We start from the raw sequence: 27,999 nt of genomic DNA, 5'->3' as shown, positions 1-27,999 counted from the left end.
CGGCGCCGCGCGGCGCCGCGCTCCGCCCCTCGGGGCAGAGCGGCCGCGGTCATGGCGGTGTGCGCCCGGTTGTGCGGGGTGGGCCCGGCTCGCGGTTGCCGCCGGCGGGGAGCGGCGCGGGAGCAGCAGCGTGGGGGCGACAGCGAGCCCGACACCGACACGGATCCCGAGGAGGCAGGCGGCGGCGGCGGCGGCGGCGGCGGCGTGGCCACGGAGGATGACGAAGCGGCGGAACGCATCGAGGGCGGGCGGCCCGCGCTGCACCACGCCGAGGCCGGTCCGGCCGGGAGGGCCCCGCTCTCCCTTTTGGAGCTTCCCCCCGAGCTCCTGGTGCAGATCTTCGGGTCTCTGCCCGGTACTGACCTGCCCAGCTTGGCCCGCGTCTGCACCACCTTCCGCCGCATCCTCCGCACCGACACGATCTGGCGGCGGCGCTGCCGCGAAGGTACCGCCCGCCCCGAGGAGGTGGGGGGCCGGGGACCCCCTGAGGAGATGGGCCCGGGAGTCTGGGGAGGGGTGTGCAGGCGGGGAGGCAGAGAGAGGAGATGGGGCCGGGGGTGCAAGGTCAGGGGTCCGGAGGATGCAAACGGAGCCGGAGGGTGTGGGGAGGTGATGGGGTGTGGAGTGGGGGTCCTAAAGGGGCGCAGAAAGGAGCAGGGGCTTGAGGCGGTGCGGGTTGTGGGGCTGGGAAGGGTGCATGCAGAGCAGCACGCGTGGAGGGTGGAGAAGAGGGCAGATTTCGGGTCTCTGGGGCACGGGTCCCTTCTTGGTGGCACTTGGTGGAAGCGGGGTGACATGTGAGCAAGCTCTAGCAAAGGGCGTCGAGCTGGGGTTGTTCCTCAGGGTTGCAGCTGGAGGGGAGAAACGGGGACGGGACCAGGCCCTGGCAGATGATGCCACCGTGTAGAGTGTCCTTGGGTGAATCCTGAGGCTGGGGGGGATTTCAGGCAGTGAGGATAGAGAATGATCTGTCCCTGCATGATGAGGCTGCGCTGGGGAAGGAAGGAGCCCTTGGGTGTGCAGCTGGGAGTCCTGTCCTGTTTTGCATGTGTGTTTCCTGGAGAGTGCCTGTTGCAAGGATGCTGTGCTGCATTAATGCAAAGGCTCGGGGGGGGGCATTTTTTTTCAGTAGTGCCTCAGTTCTGTGCTGCTGTGGCCCTGTTGTGTTAGGCTGCGACTCTTACTCTTTACTCCTTGTCTTTTTCCTCACATCAGTGTGGCTCTCTGTCCCCTGTTTGTCAATCCAGCGGCTATCCCACCCTCCAGGGGCCTTGCTGTGCTCATCTGCTCTCTAAATAGTGTGATCCTGCCAGGTGACTCTGTTGCCAGTACATGAAGTCATGTATATTTTGTTGTTGTTGTTTGTTTTCTGTTTTTAATTCCAGTGAGGGCATCGGGATGAAGAGTTTAGGTCTGTCAGAGTGGCTGCCTGCCATGGGCAGTGGGATCTGTTCAAATGCATTAAACCTTGCAGGAATGAATTCATGCCTTATCAGCACTATCCAGGAACCCTTGGACAGTACAAAGGCTGCACCTAGAAAATGTATATCAAAGCATTCTTATTTCTTAGTTCAGCATGGGATGTTCCCATTGTCCCAGTAACTTAACGTTGTTTTTTTGGAGACAGGCTAAAAAAATGGCATTCATACTTCCCTTCTACTCCTCTACTGACATAGAGTCCTCATGGATGTTTGTGTATTTCATGAATGGTTTGCAAAACTTCGCTGTTAATTATTTATATTATTGCCAGGTTATGATCCTGGCAAGACGTTTCTACAGAAAGTATATAACTTTTAAATATAGGCTAGATTATCTTGTAAAGGAAGCACTGAATTAGGCCTGATGAGGAAATAAATTTGTTTATTCAATTCATGACTGCTCCTTGGATTTTCTTACCTGTAGGTAAAGCAACGTTCAGAAGCTTAGCTGAAATTTAACGGAACAGTGGGCTCTGTATGGTTAAAACTAAACCGGACAGGAAGGGAAAGTATTACAAAAAAGTACACTTTTGTCTCAAGGCCCTTAGCTATTTAGAAGTGAGAGGTGCATAAGCCAAATTTTTATTCTCTTTTCGCACTCAGTTTCTTATGTTTCCTTGGTGTATCCATTCCAATCACTATCAGAGAGCATACTGGTGGACTGCTGGTGTGGTTGAGGTAGATCTTGTAGCAAAAGCATGACACAGGCAGTGCTGAACAGATGAAGGTTCAGGTTCCTGGCTGAAAGACTTACTACATCTATGAAACTGCTACTGCAATCTTTTAACCAGTCTGGTTAACTGGTTCTCCAGTTGGTTCCTAATCTGGATTTCTTGCACTGTTCATGGTGCTTTGCACTACTCTGCACAGCAGTGTAAGTAATTACTGTTGTGGTAGTACTGTAACTTTGAGTATGTGTACATGTGAGTATAAAATTGGTCATAATTTTATGGAGTTGTTTTGCAGTTAATTTCTCTGCATATATTTCAGTGATATGTTGCACCTGCTCAGCCTCTGAATATGTTCAAATGTGAGCATGCAACTGCGTGATGAGTGCAACTACTTGAGGATGTATATGGATATCAGGTATTAGTATATAAATACACATATAAAATTTAGAATATGCTGTACTGTATTTCTGTATAGCCATACATTGTTGACTGTATGATAGTCAAACATAAAATGTAATTTTTTTTTTTTTTTTTTTTTTTTTTTTTTTTTCAAAACCAAGCCACTTCCTGACTCAGGACAGTTCTTAAGTGTGTGCTTGTATCTGCCCAAGTCTTGTTGTGAAGCGGCATGTGTGGCTCTCCTAGCACACTCCTTGTATTGATGATTTATTCACTCTGGAGCCTACTGATGATGTTCCAGAGCTGATCTCTTTGAGGCAGTAACTGGTAAACTTCCAACTTGGTGTCACTTGCATATGCAAAATTATTTTTGTTTTCAGAAATGCAGGACAGTAAAGAGACAAGAAAGACAATCCTAAAATTAAAGAGAATATTTTTTCTCTGAGAGAAGCTGATGTGGTGCTTTTGGTTTAGCTATTTTCTACCCTTACCTTGGACAACAGCAGTAAAGAAAAGCCATTGCCCAAGTCAGATGGGGCACTTAATCCCTTGAGTGTTGGTATCTTGCTCTTGAATTGCTGTGGGCCGACTCAGTTTTAGGTTAGTTTTGAGAATGAGATGTGATTAGTGCAGGCATTGACACACTTGTCTTCCTGAAAGTAGTATGGCTTTTGCTGGTGATTGTAAATTTGTGATTGTGGGATTAACCAGGAGTAGTTGTGTAACACTGGCATGGCTGTTAGGGCTGTTGTCCTTTTATCATTGCAACTGTTTGGGGTAAACAATGTCTCTGAATTGCTTCTTTGGCAAGGAGAGGATTGCAGTAACTTTCATGTTTTCTATAAATAGGAAATTGCTGATCTCTGCAGTGGGAGCAGAATTAAAGTGTGTTTCACCCTGGCTGGTGGCCTGACCTATCCTGATTAACACCTGATAGTCCATTTTAAATGGTAGCCACTTTCATCTTAAAATCAACCAGCACAAGAGCAGCAGAACATCTGGAAACAGACCAGTAATTCAGAATGACCAGATCTAGAACTTGGATGAAAAAGCTTTTGTTTGTGAAAACAACCTCCAACAGCTTTTGGACCTGATGAAAAACGTCAGCCAAAGTGTTAAAGATGCTAACCTTCTGCAGGTTTTATAGAAAGAGGTACCTGTGGAGAAGAGTGGGAAATGTGGTTTACGTACTCAGTGAGGGGACTGTTGTGTGGAGTTCAGCTCTTACAAGACTCTGGAGAATCCACGTAGGAGTTTCATGTGCAGCTGCTCCCACAACAGCAACAACTTCTTGTAGTGCTTCACCCAAGTAAACGCCAATGTGGTTTTAATAAGTCACAAGGCTCTAATCTCCCTTTTTGTGAGGTTCAGCCATTGTATAGTATGTTTTCTTGGTGAACCACGGTGGGCTTTTCTTCATCTCTGACCATGTTCTTTATCAAGATGCCATCTAAAAGCCAGTGGCTGTTTCTTGCTGCTAAAGGCAGGTGCTTGCTAGCTGTAGCCATCCTTTGGGGGGTCTTCCTTAGATCTGTTTGTAAGCTGTAGATCTGAAGATACCCATCTTTTGCAGTAGGGTTTCTGCAAATGCTTTCATTTGTTGCAGATCAAGTCTTGTTTTTCTCAGCTGCTTCTTTGCAGCTGTAAAATATCTCAGTGTTAACTGCAAGCCCTCCCCTGGGAGAAGTGTTTGGGAAAGTATTTGGTGTATTTTAATCTGATATCTCAGCCTTTGGAAACAAGAAGCTGGTTCCAAACCTGGTATTTCAGAGATGCTAGCCTGAGAATCTCCTATTCCTGTGGTCTCCTAAATAATCCAGTAAGTTTATGTGCCTTCTGTTCTGTCTACAGCCTTGTAAACATGCATCTATTCAGGAATAATTGGAAGACTTGATTAGTCAGGGCACAGTGGAAAATTAGCAATAGTAAGGGTGTCAAGCTCTACCAGACATTCTAATTTCCTCTGAATTGCGGATGTCCACATACAGTGCTTGCAGCTGCTTACTGGCATTGCCATGCTGAGAAGGAGAGAAAGCAAAAGCAGTAATTTGGTTTTTGATAGGAGTACAGGGGTTCTTCCCTGCCTGGGTTGGAAGAGCCTTGTTTGTTTTTTTTAAACTTCGGTATAGGCCACACAGAGGGACATGTATGACATGGCTTCTTGTAGAAAGGAACGTGAGGCTTAGAAGAGCATATGGTGAGAGCAGGCCAGGGAGTAAATTACACCTGCAAAAGTATTAGTGCAGTTCATAATAAATGGAGACTGCCTTTCCAAGTCCTTCAAGTGCCGGTGCATGTGACCATGGAAACAGCAATGTGTCACTGTGTATTTGGTCAATCTTTCAAGGACTCCTTATAAACCTAATAAAGCAGGCTTTCCAGCTGGTCAGGTAAGAACTTTAAAACCAATTTCCATCCTTGCTTTTGAAGCAGGATTACGTAGCCATTTTCTAACGGTATGAATTTCATGTGTGAAATTCTGTGACTATTAACTCCTTAAAATACTTCACTCAGTGAGCTGTTGCACTGAGATGTGTTTCCTTAAAATAGACTTAATTGCACTGAAGTGGAATTTCCCAGAAAGCTTCAGCTCTTCAAAGCTTTCTTGGAAAAGGCTTTCTATTCTCTGTAAAGAAACCCTTATCGGTTCTATTTTTCCGTAACTACCTTGAAGCTCTACTTACTGTTAATTTTATGTCCCTCTTGTCTTCTGGATTAAAAAGAGATGGCCAGCTTTCTTGCTTACGATATTGGGAGTTTCTGTAGGCACTGTGAGCCAAGAGACTGACTTTTTCCATCAAGCAGCCATCATGGTATTAATGGCTCATGGATCAGAAGAGTGTAAGTGATGCATTTACCCAGAGTTAAGCCATCATTCTGAGATTTTGACTCTAGTTGTTTGTTGAACAAGAGGATAAGGACTAGTTATACTAAATGGGGATGAGTGTTAAAGCACATTAAAATGGGATTGTTTATTTTCTTGATAATACTTTCTTAGAAGCCTTGGATGTCTAATGTCAAATGGCATGTAGCAGTATCGAACTTACAAATTTTTGTCCTTTTTTTAAAGGAGGTTGCTATTGGGAGAACTTTGAGTCTTTCCAGGAAAGATTTGATCTACAACACTTTTTAGTAATGGTTTGGCTTTCATAAAATTTTACTGTGGGTTGTCAAGGGCACTTGCATGAAACTGGGATAGAACTTTAACATCAAATCACTTCCCACCCCACCGTGTTGTTGCAAGATACCTGCTGGTAGCGGATCTGCCGTGGCACTGCACTGCAAGTGCACTCAGAGTGATTTACAGATCTACTAGAGAAAACGCTTTGTGAAAAATCGGCAGCTTCTGGAGGAAGAGAGAACGTCACTGTGCTAGTACTGCTGTTAGAGAGCAACCCGGAGAAATGCCATTTGGGCAGGATCCTCTGCATGTCTCCTCCCTTTCTGATGCAGTATAAATATCTTCAATGACACTGAACTTAATTTAGCTGCAATGCCTGCTGCGCAAAGTGTGCATCTTACTGATTCTGTGGCCAGGTGAGTGTTTGTTTATATGGAAAGAGTTGGCTGTTTCCAAACAGCAGGCTATGACCACACTGTTTCTGTCATAAAGACCTCTAACTTTCTGACCAGCTGAGAAAACATACTGTTCCCACCATCCCTTTGATGTAATTGCCAAACACATACCCACTTGTATACACATGCAGACCAGTGGTTGAAAGCCTTGATAGCTCTGGCAGGCGGGATAGGCAGGGGATGACTGCAGGGTGGGTCTGAATTTCCAGAGCTCTGGTTTCACAACTCTGCAGAATGGCTCTGTCGGGTCGGCTGGCTCTAGCCCAGCACTAAATAGCTTGTTTGTGCTGGGCTGGATGTACTTTCCTGCAAGCTCGTCTGTCTGCTGGCTGGCTAATTGTGCTTCCTCATCCCACCTTGTGTTTGATAACAGAGCTTCCTCTGGTTTTTGCTACGGAAGTCAGCAGGAACTTTGCCACTGACCTCTGCATCTTTTAATGAAGGACAATGTGTTTGATGCACCTTCTGCCTGCTCTTACCTTTATTGAACTTGCTGCTTAGCCAAAGTGATGTTAGGCAGGATGTGTATTCCCCATAGGTAGGCTGACAGTAAGCTTTGTGTGTGCTTTATCATTGTGTACACGTACCACAAGTGTATTTATAGACAAGAGGAGGTTGAAGTCATTCAGGGAAACTTCTGCTTTTCTCATATATGAAAAATTAATTCTCAGTTTGCAGCAGGTTACCAGCAGTAGGTAGTGGTATTTGGCAGCCACGCTAGATTGGTAATTCAAGGAAGCTCGCCTGAGGTTAAGTTTCATGTTTAATGATTTGATGAGGGTCTTCATGGATGCACTTTTGCATCAAATATCTGGCAGATGTTTGGTATTGCTAAAGAAAGCTAGTGTTTGATCTGTGGTGTAGATGTCTGATGTCAAGAGGTTAGTTTACTGAGATCTATCAGGGTCACTGCAGCAGGGTGGTTTTTGTTGCTGGTGATTTTTTGGGATCTCCCTCCTCATTTCCTCCCTCTGGTCTTCTAAGGATTTCTTGCATGGAGATGTTAGTACTTGCTTTTTTTTTTTTTTTTTAAGTTTCTTAGAAGTTTGGGGTTGACTTCCTGAAAAGAATAGGAGAGAATCTAATTTTCTGCTTCAAAGCTGCCTTTAAGATCTCTGGATTGCTTTGTTTTCAGGGCGTTCTGTAAGCAATCAAAGGCATTTGAGTGTACAACAGACCCAGCTCAATCTGATCTGCTTTCAAGTGTAACCATATTTGTACATGCTGATGCCTGTTTTATGTCTCCATTTAATTCTTTTTAAAGCCTGTGACCTTTTCTTTAGGATCCTAATAAGCAGCTTTCCCTGTTGGATACCTCAGTGGGAGTAGATAATTACTACACACAATCAAGATTTGATCTAAACAGGCATACAATCCCAGCTGGAATGAGTGTGTCTTCCACATTTCACATTCTTTCTGGTCTAGGTGTAAGCATCTGTAACTTTGCTGTGTTTGTGTCTTCCTTATGGTGTATTTGTTGCAGGCATTGCTTGTGAAATGTATTCAGATGCCCAAACTGCAGTGAAATTATTTTTATGTTTTCTCTTCAAAGAAGAAATAAGATTCTTGGCCTAATGTGGCAGCTTGCAGGAATGCACCTAATAAGATCTCATTTTTTGCTCAGACAGTAGATATCAAGATCCTGGACAGCAAATATCTTTGTGCCAGAGTTGACATTATTATTTGTATCATTTCAGAATACGGTGTCTGTGAAAACTTGCGGAAATTGGAGATCACAGGAGTGTCCTGTCGAGATGTTTATGCCAAACGTAAGTGATAAAGCTGATAAAGATCTGTATGTCCTTGCTTAGTACCAATTTTGAAAGCACAGACATGTTGAATATTTATTAAACTTTGATGGCATAAGTTATTAAGACTTACTTGCTAATGACAGGGGTTTCATCTGTGAAGTTGACATTTTTTGAATTTTATTTAATACAAGCAGATGCCAAGAATTGGGATGTCTATGCCCCCCAATCCTTTGGTGGGAAAAAAGCATGTAATTTACAATAAAGTGTATTGCGGATTTTTCATCCTTTCCTGTTTTGCCATTTTCAGATCTTGCTAAGGAATTCACTGAATTAACTGATATTTTTTCATCGCCCTGATGTAGCTAAGTCTTGTTCGCAGCAAAAGGATGCTGTTCTATGCTGACAGTGGGGAAAGTACTGCAGGTAGAGGGGCAAAGGATCCTTTGGGCTGCTTCTGAAGGAGGAGAGCCTGGCAGGGCTGGCCTCTGCTGAGGTGTCAGTGCATTTTAGGAATGTTGGTGGGAGTAGGACCCTGACTCCTTAGTCCCACTGTGCTTTCTGCAAGGTAGATGCACATCTTCTGTCTTACAGTAGGGAGGGGTGGAGGCATCCTCGGATGAGAGAAGCCAAGCTAGGACTGAAGGGAGGCCTGGATCCGTGGTGGGGCTGCCTGCCCTGTCACCAGATCGTGCCCTTTGCAGTCAGAAGCTGAGCTGGTTGCTCAGAGAACCTCGCAGAGCCCCCATACCAGCCCCACCAGGCTGTATTGTCTTGGTTCCCCATCGCAGGTTTTGTAAGGGAGTTACCTATGGTCCATAGGATAAAAAAACAAGGTTTAACCTGCAGCACTTGAACTAGGGCTTCTGACTGTTCAAAGAAGGTCCTGCTTTATGAAACAAAAGCAGAGAGGTTAATCATGAGAGGTCTCTGTAGGTTTTGCAGACCCAAAACCTGGCTCAGCTTCTACGTGTACTGTATTTGCTGAACCTTGAAGCAGTGATGATCTGAAGCATTGATCTTACTGCTAGAAAGAACAGATGGAAGGGTTTTAATGCCATCTTTAATAGACTTGCTGAGTACCCATGGGCAAGTTATTTCATCACCCAGTGTCCTTCTTTACCTCTTTGTGCACTAGGACTGGAACTGCCTAATTTTCTGGGTGGGAGGGCTGAGTGCTGCTGAGCCAGCACTTAGAAATCTCATTAGCACTTGAAGCCTCCCTCACTTCCCATTCAATCCAGTATCTCTGTATGACACTGGTGTGGTAGCAGCCGTACAGCACATACCATATTGGATCTTAATTCTGCATTGCTAGCCTTAAATGGCAGAACAACTCTTCATGACCTGTAGTCTTTTTCACAACGGTAGTTCCATGTTGCTGGTATTTTAAAGTGATATTTAGTGCTTTTTTTATACACAAGTTATATATAAGAATGGCCTTACTAGCTCAGAGTAATGGTCTCTACCTGTAGCCCAGTACTCTGTCTCGCAGCCGTGGCTGTGAGCAGTCACCCAGGGAAGACCAAGAAGAGAGCAAACCTCTGCGATACTTTTCTAAGTACTTTCCCAGCTTCTGACTGCTTTCAGGTTGGGGAATTTCCAGAGTCTAATGCAATTTGTTGATTTAATAGCCCTCAACACATCTGTTTTACACGTACGTTTCCAGTCTTTGCAGCAGAGTAGTTTCGGAATCCATAGCATCATTGGCAAAGAATCATGCCTGATGTGTGAGAAACCACCTCTGTGATAGACTTTTTTGCTATTTGTGGCTTTCAGGGATGCACCATCTTGGCTCTGCTGCTCAGATTCAGGAGTTTGCCCTGTTGTAAACACTTAGTGGGACAGTTTCCTGGTGGCGTGACCCCATTTTTCTCTACTGTCTCAAAAACTTCTGTAATTGCAGAAGAGCTAATGTGAGGCAACTGGCAGGACTCACGGGCACTCCTCTGTCCACGGAATGTGCTTCTGTACGAAGGACTGTGGGAAATGGGCAACAGAGCTTAAGTGCTAGAAAGCATAACTAATCCAAGGTCTGAGCCTTGTTCTTGTAGTTACTTGGCCTCAGTGGTGGTCTTGAGATAGTGGTGCTCATTACAGTCGCACTACAGAGTTTGAGGAGGACCCTGATTCCACTTTGAATTCCCTGGGTGCCATTTGTAAATACTGTTCAGTGACAATCTTGAACATGCCGAGTTCTGTGTGAGTAATCCTCTTACCTGATTGTACCTGAGACTGGGGCTGATGGAAACAAACGGTGCCCTGCGACTGGGAGTCAAATCAAAAGAGAGTTTGACTTCCCTGCGTGGTTGGATTCATCGTCCTGTTACGTGGTGGTTACAGTGGAGCAGAGTTTGCTGGTACTTACCCTGCTGTGTCTGTTCAGGTATAAACCCACGAGTGAAGTCGGGGCGTTTTATGAAAATCCTTCCCGACTACGAGCACATGGAGTACAGAGATGTTTACACCTGCCGTACGTACCTCCTGCTGGTTGATGCTTCCTGCACTAAGCACACACAAGATGCTGCATGGAGTGTGACGTTGCTTTAAGCAAACTATTTTGGGGTGGACCTTGGGACAGTGTGGAGGGTGCTGGTTAGTCTGTTCTTTCTATTGCACTTGAGTGTACTATTCTGACCCTTCAGAGTGATGGTGTGAGTAGGGCAAGCGGTGAGGTATGTTGGGCTCCTTTTGAAGTGGTTTGAGTTAGAAAATTGTCCTGACTGGGTGCAAAAAGGAGGGTTTCTGCTCACAGTAGAGGAGCACTCACTTTGCTCTTCATGGATTGCTCCTGTCTTAGAAGGAAATATTCAGAAGCCCTGGTGAGGGCTCCCAAAAACAAATTTAAATAAGCTCTGGACTGGCAAAAAGCTTTGTCTTGATCCAGATGAGCTGCATTCAGATCCACAGCCCTTCCCAGTGAAAAATGCTGAGGGTTCCCATACTAATTCCTTCCCTGCACAGTGAATCCTTTTAATCACCATTTCCCTTTCTAGGAAACATTCTTCTGGCGTTGCTGAGATTATGATTTGTCTGCCTTAGTCAAGAAGCTGCTCTGGATAAATTGTTCATTGCCTCCTAATGTTGTGTTGAGGGAAGAATAGTAAAACAGTGGAGTTTAGTACTCGCTGGTCTGTAGGAGTTGGGGGGAAGTACTGTTTAGTTTACATCAATTAAGGAAGCCAATACTGCTTGGTATTTGGCAGGGGTGTTGAGCTGTCTAATGCTCCTCTGGGTCTGCAGAGGTTTGCAAATTCAAGTTACTAACTCACTGGTGCTTGGGAATGTAGTTTTTTTTGCACACACTAATGAACGGAGTGGATGCTGCAGACTTACCTGTGCTAAGGAAAGGAGTCAAGCATGGGCCACATGGAGAACATGGTGTCTTTAATGTGAGTTGGGACAGGCAAGCAGCAGCAGTGCTACAGCAGGAATCGGTAGGAAGTTTTAGGTTTGGCAGTCCTGCCTGTCCACACCAGCCTTGTTGTGGAGCTGGATGGGAAGGAGAGACACGCCTGAGCTGCCCCACAGGACGAGGGATTCCTTTGTAGATTGCTACCTGGGTGTTTGCCCCAAAGATGCCATTTGTGGTGGCTCTCAAATGGCATTTTGTGCTGTTCCCTCAGTTGTTAATTCTTTAGCTGCAGCTCCAAATTTCTGATGTCTAGTGCCCCTTTTCTCTAGGGACGTGTTGTATTACTTGGGGAAAAGCCAGTGTGGTTTAAGATGCAATGGCTTGCTTCCCCCTTTTTCCCCTCCTGTCTATTAAGACTCTTGCCAGGATTTACCATGTGTTTGCTCCCTAATTTGTATTCATGCAGCATTAGCCAGGTCAGCTCAGATCACTTTCCCCAGGGTTTTAAGCTAGCCTGGCTGACACTGAGCTCTTTCCACTAGCAGGTCAGTTATCACCAGCTGGGGGGCAGTAACTGCTTACATTTTTCCTATTCATTTGCTTATAGATACCTTGCTGTATCCTGAGAATCCCAGAGAGTTGTAGTGCATCAGGTCTTTTCCACTCAGTGAGCTACCTCTGCTTTAAAGGCTACAGATTTCACTGAAAACTCCCGTGTTAGGTTTTTGCATTTCTCTGCCTGTGCTGTCCAAGATGGACACAGGTAATAAAATAAGGTTAGTTAAAACAGTAATATCTGAAATCATCTGCTCTTTTCCTGTTTTAATAACCTGCTCTAGGGTTGTAACTTGTCTGTTCATACCTACGATGTCTGTGGTGTGCCAGGGTGGCGATGCTTGCTTGCATCACTGTGCCTTTGCTCAGTGTCACCTCTTTATCCTGTGTCTGATGCTAATGAAGAGCACAGGCACTAGACCTTTCCCAGGCAGCCTTCTGTGGGAGCTTGGGCATTCACCGCTTTTCCTAGCCCATCCCCAGACGGATTCAAGCAGCCTTTCCATCTGAAGAGTGTGCAGGGCTGCTTGTGGAAATGTGAGTAATATCCAGGCTGGGCAGGGGTTGCACTGAAGCGTCCAGTGGATGTATTTTTGCTCCATTTGGCAGGATGTGGGCTCAGAATCTGTTAGGCAAGAGGCTTCTTCAGGATTGAGAAAAATAGGAAGTGTGCATAGCAGAAGAAAATGTTGGAGAAAGACCCAAGTGCTGTTTTCTTTCGAGGAGCATGGAGGGAAGCAACTGTCAGATCAGGTTTTCCCTGCAATGAATATAGCTGCTGGCTCACTGGATCCCAGAGGCACCCCAGGCTTGAAAATGGAGCTGTGCTTTTGCTTTGAGACTTGTTTGGGCCTTTGGCCAAGTACCAGCATTTTCCCCAATAACTTCCTTTCCTGAAAGAACAGGAAGAGAAAGAGTCTGCAGCACCCTGAGCAAGTGAGGGAGACGACCTGTCTGTTAAGGTGTTTCTGCTGTGGGCATTGCAGCCTGGTTCCCATCAGCTCATCTGGAGGCTTCTGTGGTGCCAAACAGCTGGGGTTTTAAAAAATTAAAGAAGAAGAGCTGCCCGCAGTAGCGGTGCAAGCTAAGCACAGAAGCTGCTGTTGTGTGGGTAGGATTATTCTGGAGATGAATGGGATTTTTTGGCCTCTGCCCTCCTTCGTGGCCCCAGGTTTCTGGGTGGTTGGGGCAGATGGTGAAGCAGACTCAGTCATATTTCCTGAACCGCAGTGACTCCTGGCAAACCGAGCAGCAGCTGGAGCTGGCTGTTTATTCAGGGTGAGCACACAAACTGCCCTCAACAGCCAAGTATCTTGGAGTGGAAGGGCTTGCCTTGTCAAGCAGACACTCTCCGCGCTGTTGAAAAGTCCATCAGTTGTAGCAGCAGCTCAGAGAGGGCTTCTGACAGGAGCTGGGGGAGGAGGGACATCCTCATCACTCTTGGATAGCCTAGCATCAAGTTTTCTGTCCTAAAAATAAATTTAAAAAAAAAAGCTGGGTTTTATCAGCTGCATGGCAGACAGGGTAGAAGGCAGATTGTGGTGGGTGGAGTGGCTTATGCACATACCATTTATTAATATGTAATTACTGCACTGAGACGAGAAGACTGGGAATGTGGTTTGCTTGCTTGCCTTAGTGCTGTTTGCGCTGCACTCAGTTCACTGGGTGAAACCAGGCCATCAATCTTAAATTGTTTACTGCACAGGAAAAAGGCTCCTCCAGGCCAGTTGGCAGCAGCTCTGGACAGCCCTCCCTGCTGTCCTGAACCTCTGTGGAAGTTCTCTGCTTTGATGTACTAAAACCACTCCTATAGTAGTAGTTAATGAAACAAAGCTATTGTAACAGCTGCATTGAAACACAATTCTTCCTATAAATTGATGCAAAGCAAAAACCATTATTCAAGCCAGTCCTGTAAGGTAAAATGGGTTATTGTGGCCTTCTGAGTTGCCCGTGAACATCATTGTAAGGCAAGTGTAGTATCTTCTTGCCATCTTCATAGAAGTAATCTGCATCCTGTTGTTCCTGCCCAGAATGCCAGACTGTGTTTAAAGTCTTCACATGAAGGTTACTGGTCATGTCAGGAAATTATATGAACAAAATTAATGGCTGTGTAAGGACTGGAGGCAAGTACCATCCCTAAACTTTCCTCAAGAGAAGGGGTTTATTAAGATTATTCTGTAATAGGCATTTTCTCCTGCTTGCTGAAAATGTTCCTACTTGTCCTTCAATTTTTGTGGGATTGAAAGTGCACCTAGCTCTGAGATGAAAAATGGAGAAGCCTCACCTGTTGCAGTAGGCTTTGAGGGAGATTTTGAAGCAGCTTTTGGGCACTGCTGAAATGTAGCTGCTTACTTAGAATTTTTAAGGCTGTTACTGGTAATACCACCAGATCCTGAGCTGGCATGGTCTGTGTGCTTTGCCCGTGCTCTCTCGGTGGCTGTTTTTAAGGATGCTTAACTCTGGAGACAATTTTGTCAACACAAGGCAGGGAAATTCTTTCAAATTATTCCAATTTCCCTGTTCCTTATTGCCTTTCTGCTCTTCCTTATTTTCTGTTGCTTTGCAGTCTGAGGCATCAAGTACATTTTTGGTAACTAGAGACGGTAGATACTTTATTTGTTTTTGGCTCTGGGTATATCATGTGATTTGCATTAACGGGACCATGTTGCAGAAGTTTTCTGGGAATTCCCAGTGAAGTATCTGGTTGTGTAAAGTCCTGGAAACTAGCTCCTGCCCCTGCACAGGGCCAGGAACGGGGCTGTGGAGAACAACATAAATCTCTGTGAGCTCATGGGAGGCCTCAGTTCAGAACTGCCTGGCTGTGGTGGGGTGGAACCAGTATTCTCTTCCTTGGTGAGGGCAGTTGTGGGTGGTATCGGTCAGTGTTGTGTGCAGTCTGATAGCAGTCTTCCTTTTTCCTTCTTTTCCCCAAATCCCAATTCCTTAGCTTAATGTGCTCACTTCAGTGTCTCACTGTTCCCTAGTACTGCACCGATACCGACACATCCTGGGATTATGGCAGCCAGACATCGGGCCCTACGGGGGACTGCTGAACGTGGTGGTGAGTGAGTACCTCATTCTGGGGGCTGTGGTGTCGAGGACTGATGAAGCTCTTGTATAGGGCTTTCTAGAGCTGGTTGCCATCTCTGTGCTATTGAGAAGCCTGAACAGTCAACACTCGAGCAAGTGATGGGGACCCAGAGGTTGCTCCTTGGACCTTTTCATCATCGCCACCTTTCTCCAGACAGTCCTTTTGTTTTTCAGCTGTGCTCCAAAAAGCCACAGGAGTACCTGGGAAACATAAGCAGTGTTTTAGGGAAGGGCTTGATCTACAGTTTAATGTTGATATATATTCCAGTGGCTGGCACAGGATTCCCATTCCTTGTGTATCAAGTAGAGCAGAGGGTTTAGCACTGGCCCATCACTTACTGCATTATCTCTGCCTGCAGCTGAACGTTTTGCAAAGGGTTTTGCATGTGTGCTCGTGCACTTCTCCTTCCTGTAGTTTGTCGTGCTTTTCACCAGCTGTGTCTAATGCATCGGATGCAACGAGACTGGCGCAAGACCCGTGGAGCCTGGCAGCTCTTGTGCTGCTGGGGGGAGAGCAGTTAATGAACAACGTTTGATTCTGTCTTGGTGAGAGCTGGGCCAGGAGTTTGCCAGATGCCCTTGTTCTTTGCACTGGGGTTCAACAGCAGACAGGCTGAAGCATAACTAATCACGAGGCCTTTGTGTTTTGCAAGATTCTGTTCCACAAACTGGTGTTAGAGTGCATCCAAGTGCACCAATACTTACATGATATTGTGACCTTATAAGGACAAGTATGCCTCTGTGGCACTGCTCTGCTTTTGTCTCAGATATCTCCATTTAGAAAATATCCTTTCTCTGGAGTTGTAGGTCTTGAGAGGAAGGATTTTGTTAGGTGTGCAGGAAGAGAGCTGGCACTTTTACCTCTCAGCAGAGGAGATTGTTGCTTCCTGTGCTGTCTGTGTGTAATAGAGCCAAATAATTCCTTGTCCAAAAGGCATGGATAATCATGAGAAGCAGAATTTGTCTATTTGAGTATCTGCCAGCATGAGCTCTCAAACCAATTAGAGTTTGACTAGCTGTGTGGTCTCTTCAGTGCAGTCTCTCCCTCTGGATCCTGCACACCAAGCATCCGTCACAAAGTCGTTTGCAGTAATAAAGGCCTGATCATTTTCCAGTGGTGCAGGAAGCCTTGTAAAGAAACCCTCTCTCTCTTCACCAAGGGTGTGCTGTGAGTGCATATGGTCTGGTTTAATTGCCGGAAAGCGGTTTGGAAATGCAGCAAGCTGTTCTACAGCTCCTGCTCTGTTGCAGAATAGGCCCCCGAGTTGTGAGCTGCAAACTCAACAGAAAGCACGCAAGGCTGACCTCGTATGCTTTGTCTCCCACCCCTCTGCAGGTAGATGGTTTGTTCATCATCGGGTGGATGTACTTGCCACCTCATGACCCTCATGTTGATGATCCGATGAGATTCAAACCTCTCTTCAGGATTCATCTCATGGAGAGGAAGTGTGCGACAGTTGAGTGTATGTATGGTCATAAAGGACCCCATAATGGCCATATCCAGGTGAGCTCCTCTAGCTCTTTCAGCATCATCTGTCCTAGGTGTGATGCGTGCATGCGTGTTGGCTCTGGAAATGGATTCATCAACAAACTGTATGAGAATTTTTTTTTTTTAAGGGATGTGGCTTTCACCACCTTGTTGTATGTGTGGATGCCAGCTTTTTACGCTCATTATGTGTCTGACAAGTTGTGTGGGCTGTTCCCCGCTCTGAATTTGTTCGTTGGCAATAGTACAGCGAGGCTGCTGTGCTGGCTTCTGCTGGTTTGGAGCACGATGGGAGGGTGGGAGCACCAGTATGTGTATGGGCTGGGCATACGCAAAATGGCCTCGTGCAGCTGGTGAATGTGTCCGAGCAGACACACAGACCTGTTCTCATCTCTGAGATGAGACCTTAAGAAGATGATGTAGCATCCATTCAGTACATTGGATGCTTTGAAAAGCTTCACAAGAGGCTGTTTTGTTTTCTTTGAAGAGGAAAGTTTAAATAGAGAAACAACTTAAAACTAGTATCTTTCATTAGAATGCATTGGGGTTTTACTGGTTTTATTTCTCTATTCTGTAGCTGTTGCACTCAGTATCACTTCATGGTTTCTCTGTTGTAGCACATTCAGAAATGTTTGTTGTGTAAAGCATTTACCTTAAGCACTGTTAGTTACATCATCCTAGGCATTTCTAAACAGGTCTGTAACCTGTTAAATTCTCCTCCATGATAACTACAGATTGTAAAGAAAGATGAATTCTCCACGAAATGCAACCAGACAGATCACCATCGGATGTCAGGGGGAAGGCAAGAGGTAAGAGTGCTTTGGCAAGAGTCTGCATTAAGGCTGTTTGTACATTCCCTTTCTGAAGATAAATAATTGCTGTCTTACCTAAGTTCTTAGTTGATGTTGGGGTCTGGAGGTGGTCTTCTGCCTTCTAATTTCTGAACGTATATGAAAACCTGGCCTGGTAGCTTCAGGCTGATTTACTGTGATCTTTTTTAAGTGAGTGGAATTGATCTGTGACTTGAATCAAAACTGAAAGCGGCCACATTTGAATAATTGCAGGATCTTGGGGAACGTCTTCTGTACTTGCCAAGGTGTGCTTTAGGGATCCGGTATATGGGATGGATTCAGTGTTACTCCGCAGAATGTCTAGGTGGAGACTCCATGCCTTACCTCAGCGTGTCGCAGGGTGTTGGAGCAGGCTGTTAACATCCATCCTGTTGAGCAAAAAGCTATTTTAGGCAGTTCTCTATGTCAAGGTGCTCTTTGAGTCCCAGCACCCTTTTTCTTCCTGTGCTGTGACACCATTCCTGTTTGATAGCAGGCCTGTCCAAAGAAAGTCAGCAACATGCATTGTATGCCTTGCAGCACTTGCTAGACACTGATCTCTGTGTTATTGCTGTCTGTATAATTGAAATCTTTCAGACACAGGCCTAATACTGAGTACCAGCTGCATTTGAATACCTGCTTGCTAGGGGGGTGCCTTTCTACTGGTTGTCGTCTTGGTCAAGGGATTAAAAGCTTCATTTTGTTGTTTATCCGCTGTCTGTGTCGGCTGTACCCAGCAAGGCAGATCCCTGTCTCAAACTACACGTTTTAAGGTGCAGGTATAAATGTCAGGATGAAAACCTCCTGCTAATACCTGTTCCAGGTAGTGGTGTTTGCTGCCGGCTAGTTAAATGTGACAAATCTGATACTTCAGTTGCTTCTAACAAATGCTTTAAAATGTCTGTCTACTAATGGGAAACAGCTGGGTGAAAGGTTTAGTTAAGTGTTTTCTGGTTCTGTAGCAGATGAGAAATGCTTTAATACTTTCAAAGCACTACGTGAAGTGTGCGTGGCATTATGGTAATTGGAGGATCTGGCTTTAGAAGATAAAGCAAGCAGGTTTGGAATATCACTTGGTAGGCGGCTATCTTAGTGTAAGCTGTTATCGTGCTAACTCATGGTAGGGTATTAACTTGTCAGAGCTGGTGTAGAGGTACTTCAGGAGATGTTTTCAAGGCACCCTTTGGATTTAGATGCATCAGTATTAAATCAGCAGGATTTGACCTCCTAAATCTTCAGTGCCTTTTGAAAGCTTCCTCTGTTATGTTTAACATGCCAGGATAGGGTACGAGAGTCAGCTTACAGGCTCACAGATGAGTTACTGCAAGGTAAGTCAGGATGTAAAGAAGTAGTAGGTCAGCTAGTTTGCAGTAACAGGTGATGCTTATGCTTTTATTCTGAGGAGACATATTGGTTCTGCCTGTAATTTATTTGAAAGGGAGCATGTTTATTCTGTGGAGTTTGGCAGGTATAGGGCAGCTACCATTGTCACTACTTGTAAAGCATATTTTCAAGCCAGTTCTGTAGCCACATGTGCTTGTTCCCAAATCCAGCCATGATCCTGTCTTTGGCAGAGCATATGCCCTCTCTGTGGCTCTGCCAGTGGATCGTGCTGATGAGGCATAGTCGTGTTGGGGTATATCACTGTTGCAAATGAAGTGACTTTATTTTCCCCCCTTTTCTCTTGTGCTGCAGGAATTCCGGACGTGGCTAAGGGAAGAGTGGGGTCGGACTCTGGAAGACATCTTCCATGAACACATGCAAGAGCTCATCTTGATGAAATTCATCTACACCAGCCAATATGAGTAAGGGCACCAGCTCTTCCTAGGTATTGAGGCTGCTGCAACTTCAAGCACACATTGGATCATTTGTTCTGAAGATGGGGTGCTTGCGATGGGCTTTAACAGCCAGAGGAAAGTTCTGCTTCTGCAGGCTCTGTCCAAAGATACGGTGAAGCACAGACCTCCCCAATTGTACAGAGAAATTAGATGTAATGACAGCAGTCATAACAAGTTCTCAGCTTTACTGTGCACAGTAAGGTGGTTTTGAGTCATTTAACTGTTTAATTTGAAGGCAGCAAATACCCGTGATCCCAAGGAGCTATCTGTTTATTATCAGTACTAGTAAGCAGCATGCTTTGTAGCATGCTAGGCATAAATGAGACAGTCTCTGAGAACTTGGGGTTTTTTAACTGTCACTCCCAAACTTCTAATAGCAGCCACCTCGCTAGTTGTTCGAATATGCTTTACTCTTAGGTTCTCTGGAGACCCCAAGGAGTAAGGAGGTTTACTGTGACCTTGCTGCAGGAGCCTCCTGGTCTGCTAACGAGGACTGGTAGAGAGAAGGGAAGGGAAGGAGTGCTTGCATAGATCTAAAGTGAAATCTGTTAAGCTTGTTGGTATTGCTGAAAGCACAGATCCCACCTCTCTCTTGACAACATCCCAAAGCTGCCTGGAGGAGCAGACTGCAAACACATTCCTCACGTTGAGGGATTCTCTCTTAACCTCTCTGACTTTCTGTTTTTTGCACAGCAACTGCTTGACATACCGACGCATCTACCTCCCTCCTAGCAGCCCTGATGACCTTATAAAGCCAGGTCTCTTCAAAGGAACGTACGGGAGCCATGGGCTGGAGATTGTCATGTTGAGCTTTCATGGGAAGAAAGCGAAGGGGACTAAAATCACCGTGAGTGCCTATTCCTTTCTCTCAGATGCCTATAAAAGTATTCTCGATGTCGTGGATCCATAGGAGAGATATCTAGCTGGGAGACAGTCAGTTGTTGCCACCCCAAACCCTGTTCCTTGTGGGGATTGGTGGCATCAGGTGAACGTTAACATGTGTGAGGTAGGTAGAACCTGCTCTGCAAAGTTTCTCATGATGCCATTTGGCTCCCGCTTCCTTCTGTCTCCCTTCCAGCTGCTTTCTGTGAGCCCCTGGTAGCAGGTCACTGGATATCGCTCGCATGTATCTGAGGAGCAGGTACCAAATGTTGGCAGCTCTTCGCTGAAGCCAGGCTAGCAAGCTCCTTCCTCTCTGCAGGGAGGGAGTTTCAGCTTTGACTTTCTTCCTCCCTTGCAAATACAGCCTGGCTTGTAGCTTTTGATTTAAAATTCTGTTTCTGGGAGGCGGGAAACAGAGGTGGCACAGATAGCTCAGGAAACAGTGAACAAGGTCCAAGGGTTTGGGTGTTTTTTTTTTTTTTTGTTGCCAACTCAGTGATTGTAGAATAGGGTGAGCTATGTAGAAGTCAGATGATGGATGTGGGGAAAATACAGGTCTGAACTCTGTAGCACCCTGTCTCTGCAGCCATGCTGTTGCTTCCTATCTCTAGGGAGATCCCAACATCCCAGCTGGGCAGCAGACTGTGGAGATCGACCTGGCGCATCCTCTGCAGCTACCCGACATCGAGAACCTTCGCGATTTCAGTGAGCTCTCTCGCATCGTCCTGGAGATCCAGGAGCAGGTACGTCGGGAGGAGCAGGAGCAGGAGCAGCGGCAGGAGGAAGAGGACTGCTCCCAGCAGGCTGCCTCCCAGTCTGCTGCGAGGCCCCTGGGAGGAGAAGGTGCTGAGGGGGAAGAGACTGCGGCTGGGGCGGAGGGGACGACCCAGGACAAGGCACCAGCTTCCCAGCCCTTTGTGCTGCCCATGGGAGTCATATCGAGGAATGAAGACTATCCCCGGACCTGCCGAATTTGGTAACGGGCACTAGTGGTTTTATAGCCTAACCGTGCCAGTCACTTTTTGAAACAGAAGAAGGGGGGGGACTCTTTGAGGCGTGTTCTGTATTTGCTTGCCCTTTACCCGCAGGTGGATCTCCCATCTCCTTTTACTCAAGATTTTCTGCTGCCACTGCCCTATCTCCCACACTTTAGTTTGCTCCCCCTCTTTCTTACCACACTGTCATCGCCATCCCACTTCCTTGCTAGATTTTATCCTGCTGCTTCTGAAGCTAGCACCTCTCCTGTGTTCCACTCCCCCCTCCACCCCGCCCTTTTTTTTTTTTTTTTTTTAGTGTGTGTTTTGTTTCCCAGAGCTTCCCAGCTCATATATTTGGAGATCTGTTCAAGCCGCTTCCCATTCCTGTGTGTCATTTGTGTTCCTTGGCTGTGAGAACACAGTGCTCTCTCCCAGCCCTCCAGTGCCTTGGGGCCAGCTCTGGAAAGTGCTGAACACCCTAAGCAGTAGGTGCAAGTATGCAGAGAGCCTTGTTGAATAGGACCTGGAGCCAGTGAAGCAGCATACTAAATGAAGTGTGGAAAAAAGAGCCCAAAAGCTGAGGCTTAGGCAGGTGACCTTCAGCCAAACATCTGTGCTCATGGAAAAACCTACCAATAGCTGGTTAATCCCAGAAGGCCCCTGCTGTCACAATCGAGTTGTGTTTGAATAAAACCCTGCTCCACCTGCTGCTTGCTTGGAGGTTAGGCTGACCTTTACTCCTTTCCAGCTCCACTTAGATTTTTCTTTTTTTAGATTTTTCTTTCTCTCCCTTCCCCTGGGTTTTGTTTCAAGGTTTATCTCTATGGTCACTCTCTGGACATGCTTTTCTGTGAGGATTGTCTGGGTCTGGGTTGATGCTTGAGTTGGAGAAGTAAATCTCAGATGGATTACTGGGCTGAACTACAGAAAAACTCAGCCTTGGTGTGCAGGTGCTAATTAGAATAGCCAAAAGCAGCAACCTCCAATAGCAGTGGAGAGTTTCTTTTCTTAAAATGGTATCAACAGTTTTGTGCTGTGTGATAAGAACTGATGTGAGTGTAAAACCCCCTGTTCTGTAGCACCTGGTAGTGTGTTTGACAAGGGCTTGATCGTAGTTTTATGCGGGGGTTTGGTTTTGGTGCTTGTTTTGTTTTTTTGTTTTTTGGGTTTTTTTTTTTGTTTTGTTTTTTGTGTTTTTTTTTTTTTATTATTATTAAATGTTGGGTACTGATAGCTATTCTCACATCTTTTTTGCTATTCTTCTCTCCTTGCAGTTTTTATGGGACGGGGCTTATTGCTGGCCACGGCTTCACCAGCCCCGAGCGAACACCAGGTGTTTTTGTTCTCTTTGATGACGATCGCTTTGGATTCATCTGGCTGGAGCTGAAGTCCTTCAGTCTCTACAGCCGGATCAAGGTCTCCTTCCAGAACGCTGAAGCGCCTTCCCGTGAGGCTTTTGATGAAATGCTGAAGAACATTCAGTCTCTGGCTACTTGACGGGTGATTTGTGACGGACAGGGCTAGGGGTTGCAAAGGCTGCTGCACTCCCCAGCCAGGGCTGGGGATTCCTTGCTCTTGGTACCTCTGAATAAAAGCATGCACTTTTAATAAAGCCTTTTTACCCCAAACATACACATCCCGGTTAAAATATCCATGGCTGCCCTTTCCTCCCTGCCACTCCACACTGCTGCTCCCTAGCAGTCCTTGTTACCCAGTCTGTAACATAGCTTTGTATAGCTGAAGGGATCCTGCAGAGGAGGAAACAGAGCTGTCTTACTGCAAAAAGGATGTATTGGAGCAAAAATAACTCAAGGTCAGAGCTGGATCAGAACAACATCTAATTGACAGAATGGATACAAGCCCTCTGCTCTGACCATTAGCACTCTCCCGTGGCTGTTTTTCAAGAAGGGGGCTCATTTAAGCCTTTGCTGTGCTCTAGGCTGATCTGTCCTCCTGGGAGATTTGCTTTACCCTCCTGAAAACCTGTGCAGTCCCCCGCTGCAGCCTGGCTGGCTGTTTAATGATAAATTGTGTCAGCAGTGACAAAGCACGTCCTCCTCTCCAGAAACCTTTCTCTGGGTGCAGCGTTGTCAAGAGAGGCTGGTGTAATACCTGCATCCTTGGCTTAGTAATTGGAGTGGGTGGTTTTCTTTTGAGAAACTCCCTCAGCTTGGCAGCAAGGGGAGGATTCCCACTGTAAATGACAGTCTGTGTAGCGTTGCCCTGGCTTCTGGAGCTTGATGGATGTGCTGTCCCTGGGGCTCCAGGTCTGGGTGTTTCCCTGAGCGTAGAGGAAATGATTCTTTTTTTTCTTAGAGGAGCTGGGTATGGAACTCGAAGTGAATGTAAGCTGCAGAAGCTGGTGTGTGCAGGCTGGTTTTGTACCTGAAAGGTTCACCTCAGATCTTGTAAAGCAGGTCTGGAAATGTAAAGGAAGGAGAAAAGAGAAAACTAAGTGTGAAATAAGCCCAACTGCAGCCTGCTGACTCCTGTTTGCGATGGGCAGCAGAAGGTGCCACGTGTCCCGGGTACTGATGTGACCCCAGCTACGTGTTGTTCTTGTATCAGGTTGCCCTGTGCAGTCTGAAGGAGAGATGAGGGATTCTCCTAAGATTGCCTTGGCTTGTTCTGGCACCTTTTACAGTTGGTGCTGACAGGTGGGTGCTGCTGCTCCACTCACAGGACCCTTCTGTTCCCTTTCTAGTCGCATTTGTTTCATCTCAGATGATTGCTGCTTCCACAGAAAGCTCCTGGGCTTAATTTCTTTCCATGATACCTGCATTCTATGTGGCAGATCTGAGCTCCCCTGGGAAATGTGGGCTGCAAGTGAGGAAGCAGATTCCCCGTAGACTGTCCAATGCAGGAAAATCCTGGCCAGTGCTGATCTACAGGCTGTGAGTTGTGCTATAAACCCATCAGCATTCACATCAGGATATGTTACTAACCCTGTGTAGGAAGAGATGGTCAGGATCCTTGTGTGTAGAGAAAAGAGCTGTTTGTAAGGAATTTTGTGGTTCCAAGCAAAATACATCCTTTGTTGCAGTTGCTCTCTAGCTGTGATGATAAACTCCCAGGTTTCTTCTCTCCCTGCTACCAGTTGGATCAGTGTCTTAACAAAATTCTGCCTTTACGTCTTCTGCAGGTTTTGGCTTGTAAATGTATCTCTGCATCTGTTGGGTTGGGAGGATTCGGGCTCCTTCGATGGAGAAGTTGCAGCCACTGCCTAGTTTCACTGGCTGCGAGCAGCTTTTATTCTCACTCTTACAAGGGCCTTTTGCCATTTCTGGCTCTTGAGCGTTCCCTCAAGCTGCGCGAGAACCGAGTCTCCAGCAGAGACTTTGAGAAGGTCACATCGCTCACAGGATTAATTCCTGTTTCTCTGGATATAGTTTTACAAACCTCTGGGAATTTGAAGGTGATTTGGGGCACTTTCTCCTTTGTTTCCTACTGCTTCGTCAGGGGTGGAAAACCTGCCTCGGTGTTAGAGGTGAGGATCTGAAGTGCTATTACTGTTCTGGTGAATAAGCTATAAAAAGTAGGTTGTTTCTGAGCAGCCTGTTAGAGGTGTTCGTGTCGGCATTAGCAGAGGGAAGAGTTGACTTGGATCTCACCCCGTCACGCGGAGCTGGGAGAGCAGAAGGGTGGCAGTTCTGAGCCTTGGCGTGTGGGCAGAGGTGAGCTGAAGCTGAAATCATGCACCCTTTGCCGAGCTGTGCAGAAGGAGAGCGTGTACTTAACCTTGCAGACAGAGGTTTCCAGCTCGACGATGCAGATTTCTGGGATACCTAAAGACGTCAGGAGTCGGTTCGGCATCGGGGTGGCTGGTTTATCTTGGAGCTGGCTGTTAGGCTGGTACAGCCAGTATGTTTTGTATTCTCCCGTGCAGCCTAAAGGGATGAGAGAGGTCCCCTTGGGCAGCTGTTTCAGTTGCTTGTCCCTAAAACCAGCTCTGCTTCAGCTGCAAATGGATCCATAGCGCTGATTGTGGATCCCTCCTTCCTTCAGTGTCCCTGCTCACCTGAAAAAAGAAAAATCCTGAAGCTTTACCTAACTGACTTAATAGTTTTTGCTTTTTTGTTTTTTAAAGGAAGATTGAAAATCCAGACTGTATCGAATGCGCTATGAGCACTTGGCCTGAGACCTGAGTCACTGTCTCCTAAGTACAGACGCTGACTCTGTAGCTGGTCTCCTCCCTGTAACCTGCTGTGTTGGGCTGGCTGAGTGTGTAAATGCAGTGTAGGTATGTTCTACTGCTGTGTCATAAAATGCTTTTAGTAGTTGTTACCTGCAGCTTAAATCCCCCTTGATGGCAGGAGCCTGCTGGGGAGTGCAAGCCCGTGGATAGCGGCTGGCAGGCGTGTTTTGCTCGGTGCAGGATACACATCTGCCTCCTCACTGGGCTGAGGACCCGCTGGGTGGCTGTTGGCACAGGTTGTGCATCTGCTCTTCTCCAGGCTAAGGTGATGGTTCTGCTTGTAGCTTGTCCCTGCTGAACTCTTTCAGTGGCAGCGTTAAGGGTCTCCCTTCCGAAGGCAAGACCTGCTTGACTGGCTGGAGAGAAGGACTTTGCAGAGGCTTGATGCCCTGCAGGAACTTTTCACAGCTCAGCTTTGCCCCTGTAGTAGCCTTTTTTTATTTACAGCGTACCTGATTGGCCTCAAAATGTCAGAATGTGCTAGTCCTGATTAAAGGCAAAACTGCTGATACGCTGTGGCTTTATTCTGTCTTGAGCAAAGGCAAGGAAAATAGCAAATTTGGTATTAATGCTCCTCCTCTGCCTTTTCACCTTCCGTTCCTCAAAGCCTGGCAGGCTTTTGTGGCATTTCAGAAGAAAATTCCCTCCGGTTTGGCTTAGGATGAAGAAAGCCACTAAGACGGTGATTTTGGAGAGGCTGGCATAAATGCTGTGGGTGCTGCTGCGCCTTTGCTCGTTCCTCTGTGTGTGGCTACATCAGCGCTTTTGGAGAGAGGCAGAGTAACATGGGAAGGAGTTACAGCTTGCAGCTCTGAAGGCTTTGGGAGAGGGGAATGAAGAAGAGGAGTGCAGCCAGATGTAGTGGCAGGCGGTTTGGGTCTGAGCGTCGCCCGTGGCCGTGGGGGATGCGACTGTAGCTCCGTTCCAGCCTTCCCTCGCGGTTCCTGGGGGCTGACAGTACAGTATTTTGCTGTACCACCCCCCCCCGTGCAATATGTTTCGGTGCATACCCTGCTTGTTTCCTGAACCCTAGCTGCCCAGCTTGTTGGGATATTTCTGGGAGCTGCTGACAGGGATAATGTGCGGTGGTGCCGTGCAGATGGTGATAAATTTCTGGTGCCGACGTGTCCTAGTCCTCTTCACTCTCTGGAAAATCTTGGGGACAATTGGCTTCATTTCTTGATCCCAGATGGGTAGAAAGTGCTGGGGAAGATGGAAAGCAACTTGTCAGGGGTAGGAATACTCTCTCAGCAGAAGCCTCTTGGAATAAATAAAGTGCTTGCAGTTGGGTTGCAGAGCAGCGTTGCCTCGATAGCCACAGCAAGACCTAGGGCTTAATTCTAGACTGGCTTACGTGCTCGGGCTGTGTTGTGCTCCTAGATCATGCTTTCTGTGTTGTCAAAGCACATGGGTTTGGCCAGCTGGAAAACAGAAGCATCAAAGATCCTCGTCCACTCAGTTTGTTTGCCTTGGGCTTGATTTCATAGCTATAAATACGCTGAGATCAGGCGTTGTGGTTGCAGGAGACTCACTGCAGTCCACATGGACTTGTCAGGCTTTTTGTTTTTCTTGAGGAGGAGGAAAAGGGATGGAATTACTTGTAACTTTGGCTGTCAGCTTACCTCTGGAGTGAGCAGTGCGTGCTGCCACAGCTGCTCTGGAACAGGACAACAGAGGTCAGATGGCAATTAGTTAGGAAACTTGTACTGGAGAGAAAGCAAATTCATGCGCAAGCTTGCTTGGAGGTGTAAGCTACAAGAAAAAAAAAATACAAAACCAAAATGCAGCTGGCTCAATGTTTACTTTTAAACAAGGATGGCTTTTATGGCTTCTTATTAATTTAAAACTAGTGGAACTTAATGGGAGTGTTGGGTGTTGTGTGGAAATGGGTTGTATAATCTCAACTTGCTAGTTTAGGAAATGATAATATATTAACTCTGTCTTGTAGCTGGTTGCTCACGTGGCCGATAATCTTCTGTTGTGTTCAGCTGCCAAAGGATTGCGTGCTGGCCTTCGCGCTGCTGGCCAGACGGACAGCCTAACTTACCAGTTGGACAGTGAAATATTTGAGATGTGTGATCAGGCGGTGGAGTGGAAGATACGTTACCAAACTGTGAGTGCCACTGATTTTTTTTTTTTATTTTTTTTTTTTTTTTTGTGTGTGCGCGCTGAATTAAAATGTATGACTCTGGGTTTTGTTTGGATTGCAGTCTTTTTAATTTTTGAGGAAAAGAGCACTCGGATAGACTGTTCATTAGTTTAATTAAAGCAATCTGCACTTCTTTTCATTGACTAATACTCTTCCCCTAAGCAGGTGTCCCCTGTTTCCTTGTGTATTTTGCACTCACCACTTTAATGTGACACCAGTGGATTGATCTGGGCATCTCCTGTAGGCTATGAGTGTAAATAAGTCTCAAAGTACTTATTAAAAATGAAGGTGAAACACCAGATCCCTGCTTCATAGAGGGTAGTGCCGAGGGAAAAGGTGAGCTTTTCTTTCTGAAATTCCATTTGACATCGAAGACCTCAGTTTCATGCCACAAATATTCTGTGTGGAACATGATAACTGTAGTTTAAACAACTCGCCTGCCCGGTCTGCTCCCCTCTCTGAGGGATGGGGCTTTGCCTGTCCTGTGTGTGGGTTTGAGAGGAACGGGCTGTATAAAAGCCAGATGTGACTTTGCAACACTTGACCTACTTCATCCCAGGTATCAGAAAGCCGAGCGAAAGGCGTGTGTTACTTTTACACCTGATCATTGTTACCCAAGGAGCGTTTTCCAATTTCAAATAATAAAAATGAAAGTTTTGTGAACCTACTTCTGTTTGCCTCTTTTTGTTCCAAAGGAAAGGAGCGGGCGAGTTCCACCCTGCTGATGTGCAGCAGCCTGGCTTCCACCGTGCGAGTAAGAATTAATTTTC

General features: G+C 46.3%; 1 protein-coding gene across 3 annotated transcripts; it reads left to right on the top strand.

The window, feature by feature from the left end:
* The first annotated feature begins 2 nt into the window (after window positions 1–2).
* On the top strand, window positions 3–27,896 carry FBXO31 (F-box protein 31). 3 transcript variants are annotated; one of them, XM_042797487.1, is made up of 10 exons: window positions 3–445; window positions 7,822–7,893; window positions 10,259–10,345; window positions 14,767–14,843; window positions 16,209–16,376; window positions 17,093–17,167; window positions 18,884–18,993; window positions 19,720–19,873; window positions 20,520–20,884; window positions 22,160–27,896. In XM_042797487.1, the coding sequence occupies exons 1-10, from the start codon at window positions 52–54 to the stop codon at window positions 22,380–22,382; spliced, it is 1,725 nt and encodes a 574-aa protein (XP_042653421.1). In that variant the 5' UTR covers window positions 3–51; the 3' UTR covers window positions 22,383–27,896. The 3 variants fall into 3 exon arrangements, with proteins under 3 accessions (XP_042653421.1, XP_042653422.1, XP_042653423.1); XM_042797489.1 differs by lacking the exon at window positions 3–445 and adding an exon at window positions 5,590–6,085; XM_042797488.1 differs by lacking the exon at window positions 10,259–10,345 and having other exon boundaries at window positions 4–445.
* Window positions 27,897–27,999: the final 103 nt, after the last annotated feature.

The sequence above is a fragment of the Tyto alba genome, unplaced genomic scaffold (genome assembly GCF_018691265.1).
Source record: "Tyto alba isolate M040663 unplaced genomic scaffold, T.alba_DEE_v4.0 Super-Scaffold_26, whole genome shotgun sequence".
In the NCBI taxonomy this organism is placed as follows: Eukaryota; Metazoa; Chordata; class Aves; order Strigiformes; family Tytonidae; genus Tyto; species Tyto alba.
Note: the sequence above shows the minus strand (reverse complement) of the source record. Positions and strands in the feature narration are given on the sequence as shown.

Coding starts and splice junctions, on each gene's coding strand:
- FBXO31 (XM_042797487.1), top strand. CDS start 52: ATGGCGGTGTGCGCCCGGTTGTGCGGGGTGGGCCCGGCTCGCGGTTGC. Junction 446..7,821: donor GCGGCGGCGCTGCCGCGAAG/GTACCGCCCGCC, acceptor GTATCATTTCAG/AATACGGTGTCTGTGAAAAC. Junction 17,168..18,883: donor TGTCAGGGGGAAGGCAAGAG/GTAAGAGTGCTT, acceptor CTTGTGCTGCAG/GAATTCCGGACGTGGCTAAG.